Genomic DNA, 16,918 nt, shown 5'->3' on the forward strand with positions numbered 1-16,918 from the left:
ATGGTAGTAGGTGCCAGAACTGCAACGCTGCTAGGTTTTTCACACTCAACAGTTTCCTGTGTGTATCAAGAATGGTCATCCATCCAAACGACATCCAGCCAACTTGACACAATTTGGGAAGCAAATGAACTTTTAACACCTGTTAATTTAAATGCATTCCAAGGTGACTACCTCATGAAGCTGGTTGAGAGAATGCCAAGAGTGTGCAAACCTGCCATCAAGGCAAAGGGTGGCTAATTTTGAAGAATCTCAAATATAAAATATATTTTGATTTGTTTGGTTACTACATGATTCCATATGTTATTTCATAGTTTTGATGTCTTCACTATTATTCTACTATGATAGTTTACTTAATCATAACGCAACATATTTGGTCGCCAGGCATAATGTCTTATTACAGAGGTTCTGAATCTAAGTGGGAACAATTTCGAAGGTATCTCGAAAAAGCGGGTGTTCTTGACACTCTCACCAATGTCTTGGTGGCCCTATACGAAGAGACCGAAACCTAATAATTCTTTGAACTTTCCAAAGCATCACCTTGGTGTTGCTGGTGTGGAGACAGCAGATGCCGAGGCCCTCCGTTTGGGGCTGTCTGAGCTACAGCAGAAGTGTGATCTGCTCATGGAGGAAACCAAAGAACTCAGAAAGAGGCTTCTGCAGTATGAACCAACACCTGAGGATGGAGCAGCGGAATAATGTAGTTGGTTGAATTGTTATATTTTTTTCACTGTTTGGAAAGGGCGCTTAATGTAAAGCCATAATTTCTCTGTGTGTGTGTGTGTGTATATATATATATATATATATATCTATATATATATATATATATCACTTCAATTTTGTTTAAGTAGTAAATGTGGCTTCTGTGTACAGGCACTTCCTTTGTTACCATGATCTCCAATTTAAGTCAATAAATACTCTTGCAGGGGGGAAAAACGATTCTACAATGTAGAAATAAAGAAAAACCCTTGCATGAGTAGGTGTCCAAACTTTTGACTAGTATTGTGTATATTTTTTTCATGTAAAAAATAAAGGACTCTCTTAAATATGACTCTTGTGTACTAGTGATATCTTGCCACGTTCTTGTACATGTTGTACAACAGGAGGAGAGCAGAACCCAGCCATTCTCCCACCTACACCACAATACCTTACCTCTTAGGAGTAGGATGATGAGTTTGTGCCTCTGTTCTGTATATGTGGGTGTGTGTGTGTGTGTAGGAGTATGTGCCTCTGTTCTACTCCAAAATCCAGAGGGTTTTAGAGCCCAGCCTACACACTCCGCAAAAGGCTGAGCGGCTCATCGTGACCGTTAGCTTTAGAGAGCGAGCGTGGGTTAGCTCAAGAGGGAGATCTCGCTAACATGCTAGGCTAATGTGTAATCCAGTGTGACTGACTCATCTCACTCACCACCATCGGCCATCTACTGTATTTTAGATAATACAATGAGCATAAACTGAGTATACAAAACATTAAGAACACCTTCCTAATTGAGTTGCACCAGTGGAGTCTTGAGGGGAGGATAGCTCATAACAATGCCTGGAACGGAGCAAATGGAATGGCATCAAACACCTAGAAACTGTGTTTTATGTATTTGCTACCATTCAGCTAATTCCGCTCCAGCCATTACCATGAGCCTGTCCTCAAATAAGGTGCCACCAACCTACTGTGAGTTACACCCCCCCCCCCCCCCCCCCCCCCTTTGCCGTCAGAACTGCCTCAGTTCGTCTGGGAATAAACTAGACAAGGTACGATCACGAATATCCTACCAACGGGACATCAAAAACTGTAATATCCTATGTTTCACGGGAATCGTGGCTGAATGACGACATGGATATTCAGCTAGCGGGATACACACTGCACCGGCAAAAAAGAACAGCACACTCCGGTAAGACGAGGGGGGGCGGTCTGTGCATTTTTGTAAACAACAGCTTTTGCACGAAATCGAAGGAAGTCTCTAGATTTTGCTCACCTGAAGTGGAGTATATTGGGATAAATTGCAGCCACACTACTTGCCTAGAGAGTGTTCAGCTAAACTTTTCGTGGCTGTTTATTTACCACCACAGACAGATGCTGGCACTAAGACAGCACTCAGTCAGCTGTATAAGGAAATAAGCAAACAGGTTACCACTCACCCAGAGGTGGTGCTCCTAGTGGCCGGAGACATTAATGCAGGGAAACTTAATTCAGTTCTACCAAATTTCCATCAACATGTTAAATGTGCAACCAGAGGGAAAAAAATTATAGATAACCTGTACTCTACACACACAGAAGCGTACAAAGCTCTCCTTCGCCCTCCATTTGGTAAATCTGACCACTACTCTATCCTCCTAATTCCTGCTTACAAGCAAAAATTAGAGCAGGAAGCACCAGTGACTCAGTCTATAAAAAAGTGGTCAGATGAAGCAGATGCTAAACTACAGGACTGTTTTGCTTTCACAGACTGGAACATGTTCCAGGATTCTTCCGATGGCATTGAGGAGTACATCACATCAGTCACTGGCTTTATCAATAAGTGCATCGAGGACGTCGTCTCCACAGTGACTGTACGTACATACCCCAACCAGAAGCCATGGATTACAGGTAACATTCGGTTCCGGATTACTGTGTGATCATGCTCTCTATAGCCGATGTGAGTAAGACCTTTAAACAGGTCAACATACACAAGGCTGCTGGGCCAGACGGATTACTAGGACGTCTGCACCGGGCATGTGCTGACCAACTGGCAGGTGTCTTCACTGACATTTTCAACATGTCCTTGATTGAGTCTGTAATACCAACATGTTTCAAGCAGACCACCATAGTCCCTGTGCCCAAGAACACAAAGGCAACCTGCCTAAATGACTACAGACCCGTAGCACTCACGTCCGTAGCCATGAAGTGCTTTGAAAGGTTGGTAATGGCTCACATCAACAACATTATCCCAGAAACCCTAGACCCACTCCAATTTGCATACTGCCCAAACAGATCCACAGATGATGCAATCTGTATTGCACTCCACACTGCCTTTCCCAACTGGACAAAAGGAACACTTATGTGAGAATGCTATTCATTGACTACAGCTCAGCGTTCAACACCATAGTACCCTCAAAGCTCATCACTAAGCTAAGGATCCTGGGACTAAACACCTACCTCTGCAACTGGATCCTGGACTTCCTGACGGGCCACCCCCAGGTGGTGAGGGTAGGTAGCATCAGCTCTGCCACGCTGATCCTCAACACTGGAGCTCCCCAGGGGTGCGTGCTCAGTCCCCTCCTGTACTCCCTGTTCACACACGACTGCATGGCCAGGCACGACTCCAACACCATCATTAAGTTTGCAGACGACACAAAAGTGGTATGCCTGATCACCGACAATGACAAGACAGCCTATAGGGAGGAGGTCAGAGACCTGGCCGGGTGGTGCCAGAATAACAACCTATCCCTCAACGTAACCAAGCCTAAGGAGATGATTGTGGACTACAGGAAAAGGAGGACTGAGCACGCACCCATTCTCATCGACGGGGCTGTTGTGGAGCAGGTTGTTCCTTGTCCACATCAACAACAAACTAGAATGGTCCAAACACACCAAGACAGTCGTGAAGAGGGCACGACAAAGCCTATTCCCCCTCAGGAGACGAAAACGATTTGGCATGAGTCCTGAGATCCTCAAAAGGTTCTACAGCTGCAACATCAAGAGCATGATTGCATCACTGCCTGGTACGGCAATTGCTCGGCCTCTGACCGCAAGGCACTACAGAGGGTAGTGCGTACTGCCCAGTACATCACCAGGGCTAAGCTGCCTTCCATCCAGGACCTCTACACCAGGCAGTGTCAGAGGAAGGCCCTAAAAATGGTCAGACCCCAGCCACCCCAGTCATAGACTGTTCTCTCTACTCTCTCTACTACCTCTCTACTAGCGGTACCGGAGTGCCAAGTCTAGGTCAAAAAGGCTTCTCACCAGTTATTACCCCCAAGCCATAAGATTCCTGAACATGTAATCAAATGGCTACCCAGATTATTTGCATTGTGTGCCTCCCCCAACCCCTCTTTTTACGCTGCTGCTACTCTCTGTTTACTGTATATGCATAGTCACTTTAACTATACATTCATGTACATACTACCTCAATTGGGCCGACCAACCAGTGCTCCCGGACATAGGTTAACCGGGCTATCTGCATTGTGTCCCACCCACCACCCGCCAACCCCTCTTTTACGCTACTGCTACTCTCTGTTCATAATATATGCATAGTCACTTTAACCATATCTACATGTACATACTACCTCAAACAGCCTGACTAACCGGTGTCTGTATGTAGCCTCACTACTTTTATAGCCTCGCTACTGTATATAGCCTGTCTTTTTACTGTTTTATTTCTTTACTTACCTATTGTTCACCCAATACCTTTTTTGCACTATTGATTAGAGCCTGTAAGTAAGGATTTCACTGTAAGGTCACTGTTGTATTCGGCGCACTTGACAAATAAACTTTGATTTGATTTGGAATGGACTTTACAAGATGGCTCATGTTGATATTCCGTTCAAAGGCACTTAAATCTTTGGCACCTTCAGAACGGCACACACAATCCATGTCTCAATTGTCTCAAGGCTTAAAAATCCTTCTTTAACCTGTCTCCTCCCCTTCAGCTACATGAATTGAAGTGGATTTAACAAGTGACATCAATAAGGGATCATAGTTTTCACCTGGATTCACTTGGTCAGTCCATGTCATGGAAAGAGCAGGGGTTCATAATGTTTTGTACACTCAGCGTAGGTCAATGCTGTCAGTTCAGTGGTGGTGCACTTATAGGAGAGGTCATTGGATCACAGTGATCCCTCACTCATTACACAGGTCAGTAAATCAGTGGTCCTATTGAGGTCATTAGACAGGTCAGTAAATATGAGTGGTCCTATTGAGGTCATTAGACAGGTCAGTAAATATGAGTGGTCCTATTGAGGTCATTAGACAGGTCAGTAAATATGAGTGGTCCTATTGAGGTCATTAGACAGGTCAGTAAATATGAGTGGTCCTATTGAGGTCATTAGACAGGTCAGTAAATATGAGTGGTCATTAGGTTGGTAAATATGAGTGGTCATGTTGAGGTCATTAGACAGGTCAGTAAATATGAGTGGTCCTATTGAGGTCATTACACAGGTCAGTAAATATGAGTGGTCCTATTGAGGTCAGTAAATATGAGTGGTCATATTGAGGTCAGTAAATATGAGTGGTCATATTGAGGTCATTACACAGTTCAGTAAATATGAGTGGTCCTATTGAGGTCATTACACAGGTCAGTAAATATGAGTGGTCATTAGGTTGGTAAATATGAGTGGTCATATTGAGGTCATTACACAGGTCAGTAAATATGAGTGGTCATTAGGTTGGTAAATATGAGTGGTCATATTGAGGTCATTAGACAGGTCAGTAAATATGAGTAGTCCTATTGAGGTCATTACACAGGTCAGTAAATATGAGTGGTCCTATTGAGGTCATTACACAGGTCAGTAAATATGAGTGGTCATATTGAGGTCATTACACAGGTCAGTAAATATGAGTAGTCATATTGAGGTCATTAGACAGGTCAGTAAATATGAGTGGTCATTAGGTTGGTAAATATAAGTGGTCATGTTGAGGTCATTAGACAGGTCAGTAAATATGAGTGGTCATTAGGTTGGTAAATATGAGTGGTCATATTGAGGTCATTACACAGGTCAGTAAATATGAGTGGTCATTAGGTTGGTAAATATGAGTGGTCATATTGAGGTCATTAGACAGGTCAGTAAATATGAGTAGTCCTATTGAGGTCATTACACAGGTCAGTAAATATGAGTGGTCATATTGAGATCATTACACAGGTCAGTAAATATGAGTGGTCATATTGAGGTCATTACACAGGTCAGTAAATATGAGTAGTCATATTGAGGTCATTAGACAGGTCAGTAAATATGAGTGGTCATTAGGTTGGTAAATATAAGTGGTCATGTTGAGGTCATTAGACAGGTCAGTAAATATGAGTGGTCATATTGAGGTCATTACACAGGTCAGTAAATATGAGTGGTCATATTCTTGGAGATTTTGTTTGAGATGTGGCAGTGCCTTGTCATAAAATAGGCTTTTCCCATTTTGTGCACTGCTTGCTAGTGACTGTTCTGCTGAGGGAGATTACACTCATATTTGTTTTGATATCTTTGGCCTAAATGTCATTCTATAATTTACAGTATGTTTGTACGATTCATATTCCCGAAACAGAATAAGCAATTCATTACACAGTGTATCTGGCAGACTGTCTGTTTTTGCTTTTGGGTTGAGAAGAAAACCGAAGACTGTCACACTACTGTGGCTGCGAATATAAGGAGAGCCAAGTTGCCTGGGCAGAGGAGAGCCAAGCACCGGGCAGAGGAGAGCCAAGCTGCCCGGGTAGAGGAGAGCCAAGCACCGGGCAGAGGGCCACCCACCACATGCCAAACTAGTGTGTGTGTGTGTGTGTGTGTATGTGTGTGTACAGTATGCCTGTGTGCAGTGGCGATTCTAGCTTGTATGGCTCCCTGGGAGCCCCACTGTACCTACAGTGAAGCTGCTCAACAACTACATCATACCAGTCATCCAACAGACTCCCAACCCCCCAAGATCCCCCCACAGTTCCCCAATAGTTGTCCCTCGATCATTCCAGACCCCTCCCACAGTCCCCCCCCTGAAGAAAAATTAAAAATACAATTAATTCCATTCCCAACCCCCAAGAACCCCACAATGGACCAACAACCAAGAGAATGAACTAAAGAGAAAAAAGAAAGACAGAAGAAAACAGCAAACAACAATGCCAAAAAAATTAATAATAATAAAACAAAGAATTAAACAAAGAACATCAAGGACAACTAAAATCATAACAGCAATGCCAACTGTATATGTTTGTGTGCATGTCTGGCACTATTACATGTATGTGTGTGTTCTTGTATGCGTTTCTTTGCATGAGTGTGTATATATGCATGTGTACAAACACATGCACGGCATCAGCCAAACCTTTTATTATGTTTAATTTTTACTTTAAAAAAACTTTGACCATCATTCTATCTCTCGCACAGAAACTCCACTCCCACTTGTCTCCAATTCCACATCCCAAAACTCAGCTTCCCTCAGCCCATCCAATCTATCTCTGCTGGCCACCCACTTTGGGTTTCTACGCAACACATATCTTTCAACTATGCTGTGATGTTTAACATGCAGTTTCAATCTATCTAATCGAATAGAATCCACAGATTGCGAGTTAACAATAAATACTTTTACTAAGAGTATTAGTATATTAGTATTTAGTATTAGTATTAGTATTTAGTATTAGTATTAGTAATTTTAGATCAATGCTATGCGTTTTCAGCCATTCCTGAACCTGAGACCAGAAACAGGCTACCTGAGGGCAATACAAAAATAAATAGTCTATTGATTCTGTATCCTCACAACAAAATCTGCAGAGCTTCGATGATTTTATGCCTCAAATATTCAACATTTTGTTCGTGGCAAGAATTCAAAATAATAACTTTAGCTGAAAATCAAAGGTCTTGAATCTTGTGTTGTTATACTGTATATATCAACTCAGGCACCATGGAATCGGTACATCAAAAATCTCTTCCCAACTATTTTGCCATCTGTATGGCACAGTTGTCAACATCCTGGTCCTCAAATGAAACTGGTATACTTTCCTATTTATGGTATTTTTATTCCTCTGCCAGTTTTGATCCTTTATATTGGGCAGTTCCCTAGCTCCTCCCGCTGCCACCTGCCTCCTCCATTTTTAGGATAATGCTGGAATCATTTGGTTGTACTCTTGGATTGAGCAGACCTTCCCGTACAATTTGGTTAACTCAATGAAGGACATAACTCTACCATTCCAATTTACAATATAATTGAATAACAAAATACAATTTTCAAACATCTTTCCCATAAATACAGGTATTTTATCAACCCGCACATTTGAGTTCAGCCATAATATTTGTTATATCTTTTCATGGAGATGAAATTGAAATTGTAGCCAGCTCTGCAATGCTTGTTTGAAAAAGAGATACTTCGGAAAAAAGTATTAATCGAAAATGAGACATGACAATCTGCACAAAGGCAAAAAGGCCATTTTTAAACAATGGATGAGCTTTTCTTAGTAATCTACTTGAGAACCATTTAGGGTTCAAGTAAAACTTTTGAATAAGTGAAGCTTTTAGAGAGGGTTAGTGCTTTTATATTTAATAAACTCAACTCACCCAATTCACATTCATTATATAGATAGGCACTCTTTATTTTTATTGATAGGCACTCTTTATTGGTTTGGCGTCCCAGATAAAGCAAAATATATTTTGCTCATATGATGTGAAAAACAAATTGTCAGGAGTATGCAGCGCCATAAGTAAATGAGTAAACTGAGATTTGATTAAGGAGTTAATCAGGGCAATTTTTCCATAAATAGTCAGGTCCATGGTTGCAGGCTCTTGTCTATTTTACAAGTTTTCTATTGAAAATCATTGTGGAGAGCTTATTTGTATCTTTTGTGATATGAATTCACAAGTATGTCTACTTCACCATCAGCCCATTTTATAGGTAAACTGCAGGGTAATGTAAAAGTTGTATTTTTTAAAGATCCAATATGTAATATTGTACACTTTGGTTTTAGTCCAGAGAGTACAGAAAAGTTATCTAGCTCTTCAATGAGACATTGCAGGGATCTAGCTTGTGGACTTAAGATAAAACTTGAGTCATCGGCACTCATGGACACCTTTGTTTTTAAGCCTTGGGTTTCTATTCCTCTAATGTTGTTATTGGATCTGATTTTAATAGCTAGCATTGCGATGGCTATAACGAATAGATATGGTGACAGCGGACACCCTTGTTTAACTCCTCTTGATAATTCAAAACTCGGAGAAGAAGCCGTTATTTACTATTTTACACCTGGGGTTGCTATACATTATTTTTACCCATTTTATAATAGAATTACCGAAATTGAAAAAAGTCATTTATAAATAAAATCCAGTCTTACTTTATCAAATGCCTTTTCAAAATCCACTATAAATACCAGGCCTGGCTTATATGTTTCATGATGTTCTATTATTTCTAGTAGTTGTTGTATATCATCTCCAATGTATCGTCCATGTAAAAAACCTGTCTGATCAGGATGAACAATACCTGGTAAAACCCTTTTAATTCTGAGTGCTATGCATTTCACTAGTATTTTTCCATCACAACATTGAAGTGTAAGGGGCCTCCAGTTTTTTAAATAGAAGGGATCTTTATATTTGCCATCTGGGTCTTGTTTTAATAGAGAAATCAGACCTTCCTGCTAAGTATCTGACAGACTACCATTAGTTAAAACTAACAATGGAGCTTTTAGTATATCAAAAAAGGCTTGTTAAACCTCTACCGGTATGCCATCAAGCCCTGGGGTTTTTCCAGACTGAAACGATTTAACAGCCTCAAAAAGCTATTTCTCTAATCTGGCCTTCGCACTGATCTTTCTGTACATTTGTTAATTTTCCATTTTCCATTTTTTTATTTTTTTTTATAATTCCTTACCGTAATCTTCATTCAGTGGGAGAGGATGAGTCGGAAAAGAAAACATCTGTCTAAAATAATTAGCTTCCTCTTTTAAAAATATAATTCGGAGAACCATAGATGACTCAGTCTTCAGTAACGAGTTTCTGCAAATTATTTTCGTTAGCGTTCCAGTATTGGAGATTCAGGAAGAGTTTTGTGCATTGTTCTCCATATTCCATCCAGTTTGCTTAATTTTTGTAATAGATTACATTAGATTGATAATAGATAAGTTCCTCAAGTTCTTTTTCCTCCTCTTTTGTATCCAATAGGCACCGAAGGGGAGGCAGATTCAAGGTCAGGGCAGGCAGAATGATCAGGCAGGCGGAAAAGTAGTCCAGAGTCAGGCAGTGGTCAAAACCAGGAAGACTGGCAAAAGAGAATAGAAAAGGAGTACGGGAAAAACCACGCTGGTTGATTTGACTAATCATACAAGACGAACTGGCACAGAGAGACAGGAAACACAGGGATAAATACACTGGGGAACATAAGTGACACCTGGAGAGGGTGGAGACAATCACAGGGACAGGTGAAACAGATCAGAGCGTGACATCCATAATATTTGTGATTTCCTTAAGGGCATGGTGATGATAATTTGTAGAGTGATTACCTTTACGGTCCATTGAGGTACTTAACACTGTGTTATAGTCTCCTACCATAATTATTTGATAATCATTTGTTGCCTGTAAGTTCAATAAATTGGTATAATCATTTAAGGATGTAGTGTTTCCTGTAAACAGTATATATTATCTTCCCCATGCTTGTTGTAAACATATATAAACTTGTAGACAAATACATAAAAAAGATAGACAAACAAACATATTAAAATATAAAACAGTTCTGGACAATAGAGGGAGGGGGAGAAGAGAAGAGAGAGTGAGAGAAGAGAGCAAGATCAGGTGTGTATGTGTGTGTATGTATACGTCCGTATGTGTAAGCGAGCATGTAATTGAGTACGTGTGTGTTCATATCCACTTCATAGTGTTCAGATATTTTTACAGTTCCCATACTTTCTTTTTTTCGTAACCTGAAGTTCCTGTAGAATTTTGTACAGCCATGGTGTTATGGAGCTGTCTCAGAATAGCTGTCCATCTATAAAGAGTTTGTCCACAATGAGAAAGGAACACTTACCCTTGTCCCTTTTTGTTGCCTTTGTACTAGATAGAGTCTCTTACAACGTTCGTTTACCTCCCTTGGAAATTGGTAATTGAGACTGAATTTGGTCCCTTTAATCTCCCTTCCCCTGCTTTAGGTCAGCTCCTTTTGTCAAATTTTGCAATGATCGGTCGGGGACCCTTGGTCTTGTCACTCCGAGCTCCAAGTCTGTGTGCTCGGTGGAAAGCCACCTTGTTTACAGTCTCTATAGGAAGTTTTAATGCGGATTTCATGAAATCTCTGATCGCGCCCTCTGGATTATTGGATGCGTCCTCAGGAATCCCAGAAAAAAATAGATTTTCATGCATGCTACTACTAGTGAAGTCTAGTAGCAACTCCTTCATCACCATGTTTTCCCTGAGTAGACAATCCATGTTGGAATCGTGGATTTTTACCTTGGCTGTTGGTGCCTTGTTTTCTATCTCCTTGGAGTGTAAGAATTTCATTCTGGCTGAACTCCAAACTCCCCCTCAGCCCTGCTACCTCACACAACTTTTCCAGTGTCGCATGGGTTCCAGCCAGAGCACTAGCCTCTACTTCAACGGTAAGTAAATTGTCTGTGTCTGTAGATAAATCTGTTTTTCTTTTTTTGTCGGGTTAAAGATATTTTGTGAAGTAGTCAGATCTTTCCATGATGGAGTATGTTGCTCCTCCATAGCGTAAAGCTGTTGGTACTCGTCGATTTCCCTCAGGATCTCCTTAGTATACAGGTTGGCTCTTTACTACAACCAGATGTTTTACGAAAAGATAACAATGAGTCCCCAATAAATGCTTTAAATTGCACCAACGGCATCATCAAGATGAAATGTATTTCAAATGTTGTTCCAGCAATACGGTGCATTAAAACTAAAAGCAGATTTACCTAGCTCGTTGGAGACCCTAGGAACCTCAAGAATGATCCAATCCTGCGAACAGCAAAGTTAGATAATATGGACGTTTATGAGTAGGGCCTTGTAAACAAAAAGGGAGTGGGTTTACATACACTAAGTTGACTGTGCCTTTAAACAGCTTGGAAAATTCCAGAAAATTATGTCATGGCTTTAGAAGCTTCTGATAGGCTAATTGACATCATTTGAGTCAATTGGAGGTGTACTTGTGGATGTATTTCAAGGCCTACCTTCAAACTCAATGCCTCTTTGCTTGGCATCATGGGAAAATCAAAAGAAATCAGCCAAGACCTCAGAATCAGCCAAGACCTCCACAAGTCTGGTTCATCCTTGGGAGCAATTTTCAAACGCCTGAAGGTACCACGTTCATCTGTACAAACAGTAGTATGCAAGTATAAACACCATGGGACCACACATTCATCACACCGCTCAGGAAGGAAACGCGTTCTTTCTCCTAGAGATGAACGTCCTGAAAAGTGAAAAGTGCAAATCAAATCAATCCCAGAACAACAGCAAAGGACCTTGTGAAGATGCTGGAGGAAACAGGTACAAAAGTATCTATATCCACAGTAAAACAAGTCCTATATCGACATAACCTGAAAGGCCGCTCAGCAAGGAAGAAACCACTGCTCCAAAACCACCATAAAAAAGCCAGACTACGGTTTGCAACTGCACATGGTGACAAAGATCGTACTTTTTGGAGAAATGTCCTCTGGGATGAATCAAAAATAGAACTGTTTGGCCATAATGACCATTATGTTTGGAGGGAAAAGAGGGAGGCTTGCAAGCCGAAGAACACCATCCCAACCGTGAAGCACGGGGATGGCAGTATCATGTTGTGGGGGTGCTTTGCTGCAGGCGGGACTGGTGCGCTTCACAGAATAGATGGCATCATGAGGTAGTAAAATGATGTGGATATATTGAAGCAACATCTCAAGACATCAGTAGGAAGTTAAAGCTTGGCCGCAAATGGGTCTTCCAAATGGACAATGACTCCAAGCATACTTGTGCGAGCAAGGAGGCCTGCAAACCTGACTCAGTTACACCAGCTCTGTGAGGAGGAATGGGCCAAACTTCACCCAACTTATTGTGGGAAGCTTGTGGAAGGCTACCTGAAACATTTGACCAAAGTTAAACAATTTAAAGGCAATGCTACCAAATACTAATTGAGTGGATGTAAACTTCTGACCCACTAGGAATGTGATGAAAGAAATAAAAGCTGAAATAAATCATTGTCTCTACTATTATTCTGACATTTCACATTCTTAAAATAAAGTGGTGATCCTAACTGATCTAAGACAGGGAATTTTTACTCGACTTAAATGTCAGGAATTGTGAAAAACTGAGTTTAAATGTATTTGGGTAAGGTTTATGTAAACTTCCGACTTCAACTGTTTAAAGCACTCAAGAAACATTTAAGAAACAAAGTTAGGTCAGCTAAAAGAAGCTTCATTGGACCCAATTTATTCTCCTTTTTATGTGAACTGGAAGTCTGGAATTCCACCGGTTGTCGCAACTTCCCCCGAAGTCGGCCCCTCTCCTTGAAGTCGCCCCCTCTCCTTGAAGTCGGCCCCTCTCCTTGAAGTCGCCCCCTCTCCTTGAAGTCGGCCCCTCTCCTTGAAGTCCGACCCTCCCCTTGAAGTCGGCCCCTCTCCTTGAAGTCGGCCCCTCTCCTTGAAGTCGGCCCCTTCCCTTGAAGTCGGCCCCTCCCCTTGAAGTCGGCCCCTCCTTGAAGTCGGCCCCTCCCCTTGAAGTCGGCCCCTCTCCTTGAAGTCGGCCCCTCTCCTTGAAGTCGGCCCCTCTACTTGAAGTCGGCCCCTCTCCTTGAAGTCGGCCCCTCTCCTTGAAGTCGGCCCCTCCCCTTCAAGTCGGCCCCTCCCCTTCAAGTCGGCCCCTCCCCTTGAAGTCGGCCCCTCCACTTGAAGTCGGCCCCTCCCCTTGAAGTTGGCCCCTCTCCTTGAAGTCGGCCCCTCCCCTTGAAGTCGGCCCCTCCCCTTGAAGTCGGCCCCTCCCCTTGAAGTCGGCCCCTCTCCTTGAAGTCGGCCCCTCCCCTTGAAGTCGGCCCCTCCCCTTGAAGTCGGCCCCTCTCCTTGAAGTCGGCCCCTCTCCTTGAAGTCGGCCCCTCTCCTTGAAGTCGGCCCCTCTCCTTGAAGTCGGCCCCTCCCCTTCAAGTCGGCCCCTCTCCTTGAAGTCGGCCCCTCTCCTTCAAGTCGGCCCCTCCCCTTCAAGTCGGCCACTCTCCTTGTTCGGGTGGTGTTCAGCGGTCGACGTCACCGGCTTTCTAGTCACCACCGATCCATGTTTCATTTTTGTTTTGTTTTGTCTGTATTACACCTGGTTTCAATTCCCATATCATGTTCCTTATTTAACCCTCTGGCATACATTTCTGTTCTGTCCGTGATTGTTGGTGTCTTAGTGGTTGTTGTAGGTGTTAGTTTGTATGCATTTTCCTATTTGGAATATTGCTTGAATTTTTGTGAGTAAACTCAGCGATTTGGTGCCAGAGATGTAGCGGAGTCAGTAGCGCCTGACTCCGTTACATCTCTGGCACCAAATTGCTGACACCGGTTCAGTATCTAGAGCACTCATAGACTGTGTCCCTGAAGACACTGTGTTCTCTTCGATGTTTGATTTTGTCTTCAGGGACATCCAGTTACCCCTATTTCATCCACCTGAGAGCAACCATTCACCTTTCCTCCTTCTCTCCATACATCCCTTTTATCTCTCTATCGTCACTCGCTTCCTGGGTCTTTAGCGGCCTTATATATCTCTCTTTCCACCCATCTCTAAGTCCACTCATTCCTTTATTCATTCAGCTCAACAAGTTGTGATGCATTTCTATCCGTCTCTCCACCCCACTTGCTTTTCACACAGCGTTCCTTCTCCATTTCTCATCACTCCATGTCTTTTTTTAATGCTCTCTGTCTTGTTACAGTGACTATTTCTCTCTTATTTTAAGCTATTGTATTTTTAATCTTCCTCTCTCCTCTCTCTCCCACCCCCTCTCTCCTTTCTCCAGTGTGTACGTCTCGCTGTCAGAAGTTCCTGATCTCTCGTGTGGGCGAGGACTGGATCTTTCTCATCCTCCTGGGTCTGGTCATGGCCCTGGTCAGCTGGGTGATGGACTACGCTATAGCCTTCTGTCAACAAGGTGAGGGAGGGAGGGAGAGATATTCCTGGGTCTGTTGGGTAAAACACCATAGGGAATGGAAGGAGGGAGAGAGAGAGGGTGAGATATTCCTAGTTCTCCTTGTTTAAAAAGTTTTGGAATGTGCCCTTTAATAGGTTTGATTTATCTGTGTGTGTCTCTGCGCTGTAGCTCAGAAGTGGATGTACGGGGGACTGAACAGTAACATGCTCCTGCAGTACCTGGCCTGGGTCACCTACCCAGTGGTGCTCATCACTTTCTCAGCAGGGTTCACACAGATACTGGCCCCGCAGGCTGTGGGTAAGATACTCAAGTGTGGAACGCACACACACTCATTCAATGTAATCTTACACCTACATTTATTCCTAATCATGCTCACTCACATATATTTAAATAGCTAATTTGCATACAGAATGAAACACTGTGCAATATTATTTAAAGGTCACAGATGTATGGCGTCGACTCAGTCCACATGGGTAGTTGACAGAAGTTATACAACTTCAGGACATCATTGACAATATCCTTGAAACCACTAGTAATGACTGCCTTGAATTCATAAATAATCTTGAAGTGGATCTCTGAATATACATTTTACCGCACTCTCCGTCCTCGCCCTCCTCCTATCCCACCTCCCTCGCCCTCCTCTCTTCCACCCCCCCCCCCCCCCCCTCTCACCTCCTCCTTTTCCTCAGGTTCGGGTATCCCAGAGATGAAGACCATTCTTAGAGGTGTGGTACTTAAGGAGTATCTCACCTTTAAAACCTTTGTGGCCAAGGTTATCGGGCTGACCTGTGCTCTGGGCAGTGGCATGCCCCTGGGAAAGGAGGTGGGAAACCCCTAGTGGACTGTTACGGGAAAAAGTGAAATGTTTGAAATTCCTGGGCTCGAATTTATAAAGTGCTGATCTAGGAGCAGTTTTGCCATAAGATCATCATGAATACGGTTATATGGACGGGGGAGCTTTATTCTGGTTCAGCACTCTTACTCTGAGACACTTGATGAATACGGGCCCTGGTCTGAAAATGCTTTAGTTCTGCCTTCTTTTCCCCCCTTTTCTCCTCTATTACTAACTCTGCATTCCATGTTCTTTCTCTTCGTCATCCTTTGACCCCTACCCCTCCATCTCTCTTTCTCGTTTCTCCAATCTCTCACTCAGGGCCCGTTCGTTCATGTGGCCAGTCTGTGTGCAGCTCTCCTGAGTAAATTCATGGCTGCGTTGTTTGGTGGGATTTACATGGTGAGAGACAGTTCCCCCCACACACACACACACTCAATTTGGTTTTAGTATCTGTGTGATATCTGTCTGACCAGCCTGCCACCCTCCAGGACACACACTCACCCCCACTCACCTGAGCCCGACCCTGGGCTCCAGCACACAGTACGACTCCTGTCTATGGTTCTCAGTCTGCCAAGAGATTACTCTCTCTGCCATACACCACCCAAGACCTGGAGGAGGGGAGGGGGAGGCGGGGGAGGAGGAAAAGGGAGATGGAGGAAGAACATTTCAAGTCAGCAAGCATCAAATCAGACGGTCTACTTTAGAACAATTTCATAATGATCAGGGTTGAGGTTCATCCTGTTTGAACCCAATCATTATAGGAGATTGAATACATTTTCTGTCCAAAAAATAAAGCAATAAATATAATTTCTCCCAACAGATTTTGGTCTCTGCTTTTCTTCAATTTAACTCTCAGGTACTCACACAGATTTCTGTCTTTTCCCACTTACTGCTTAAGGAAGAGCCCTTTGAGGGAAACAAGGTACGAGTGCAAGTGTGTCTAAGTATGTGCACGTCTCAGGGTCCACTTGTTTCATGTTTGATGGGACGTCATGTGAGCGCCTTTCCATTTCAAGTCAAGCATTTCTATTCTGTTCTATGTGAATGCCATCATGACACATACGACAAACGGTACATGACATCTCCCTTTACTTCATGTTATTCTGTTCATCTAAATTCCAACATTACTCTCTGTAATTCCATTATGTATTTCTATGTGTGTCTATGTGTGTACTATGTGTGCGTGCACATATGTGTTTATGTATGTGTGGGTGTTTGTGAGTGTGCGTATGTTCCTATTACAGAATGAGTTGAGGAACACAGAGATGCTATCAGCAGCGTGTGCAGTAGGGGTGGGATGCTGCTTTGCTGCCCCTATTGGAGGTACGTAACCATGGGTGGTCCAGGTACTTT

At 42.8% G+C, this 16,918-nt stretch overlaps 1 protein-coding gene and 1 pseudogene across 1 annotated transcript in view; both read left to right on the top strand.

The window, feature by feature from the left end:
- Positions 1-16,918, top strand: part of LOC109871808 (chloride channel protein 2-like) — a 112,101-nt gene that overhangs the window by 55,746 nt on the left and 39,437 nt on the right. The window contains exons 3-8 of the mRNA XM_031807330.1: positions 14,599-14,730; positions 14,899-15,027; positions 15,420-15,553; positions 15,884-15,964; positions 16,464-16,487; positions 16,810-16,888. Of these exons, the coding sequence (XP_031663190.1) occupies positions 14,599-14,730; positions 14,899-15,027; positions 15,420-15,553; positions 15,884-15,964; positions 16,464-16,487; positions 16,810-16,888 (579 nt within the window). The remainder of the gene's footprint in view (positions 1-14,598; positions 14,731-14,898; positions 15,028-15,419; positions 15,554-15,883; positions 15,965-16,463; positions 16,488-16,809; positions 16,889-16,918) is intronic.
- On the top strand, positions 361-764 carry LOC109871985 (c-Myc-binding protein pseudogene; annotated as a pseudogene).

The sequence above is a fragment of the Oncorhynchus kisutch genome, linkage group LG27 (genome assembly GCF_002021735.2).
Source record: "Oncorhynchus kisutch isolate 150728-3 linkage group LG27, Okis_V2, whole genome shotgun sequence".
Classification (NCBI taxonomy): Eukaryota; Metazoa; Chordata; class Actinopteri; order Salmoniformes; family Salmonidae; genus Oncorhynchus; species Oncorhynchus kisutch.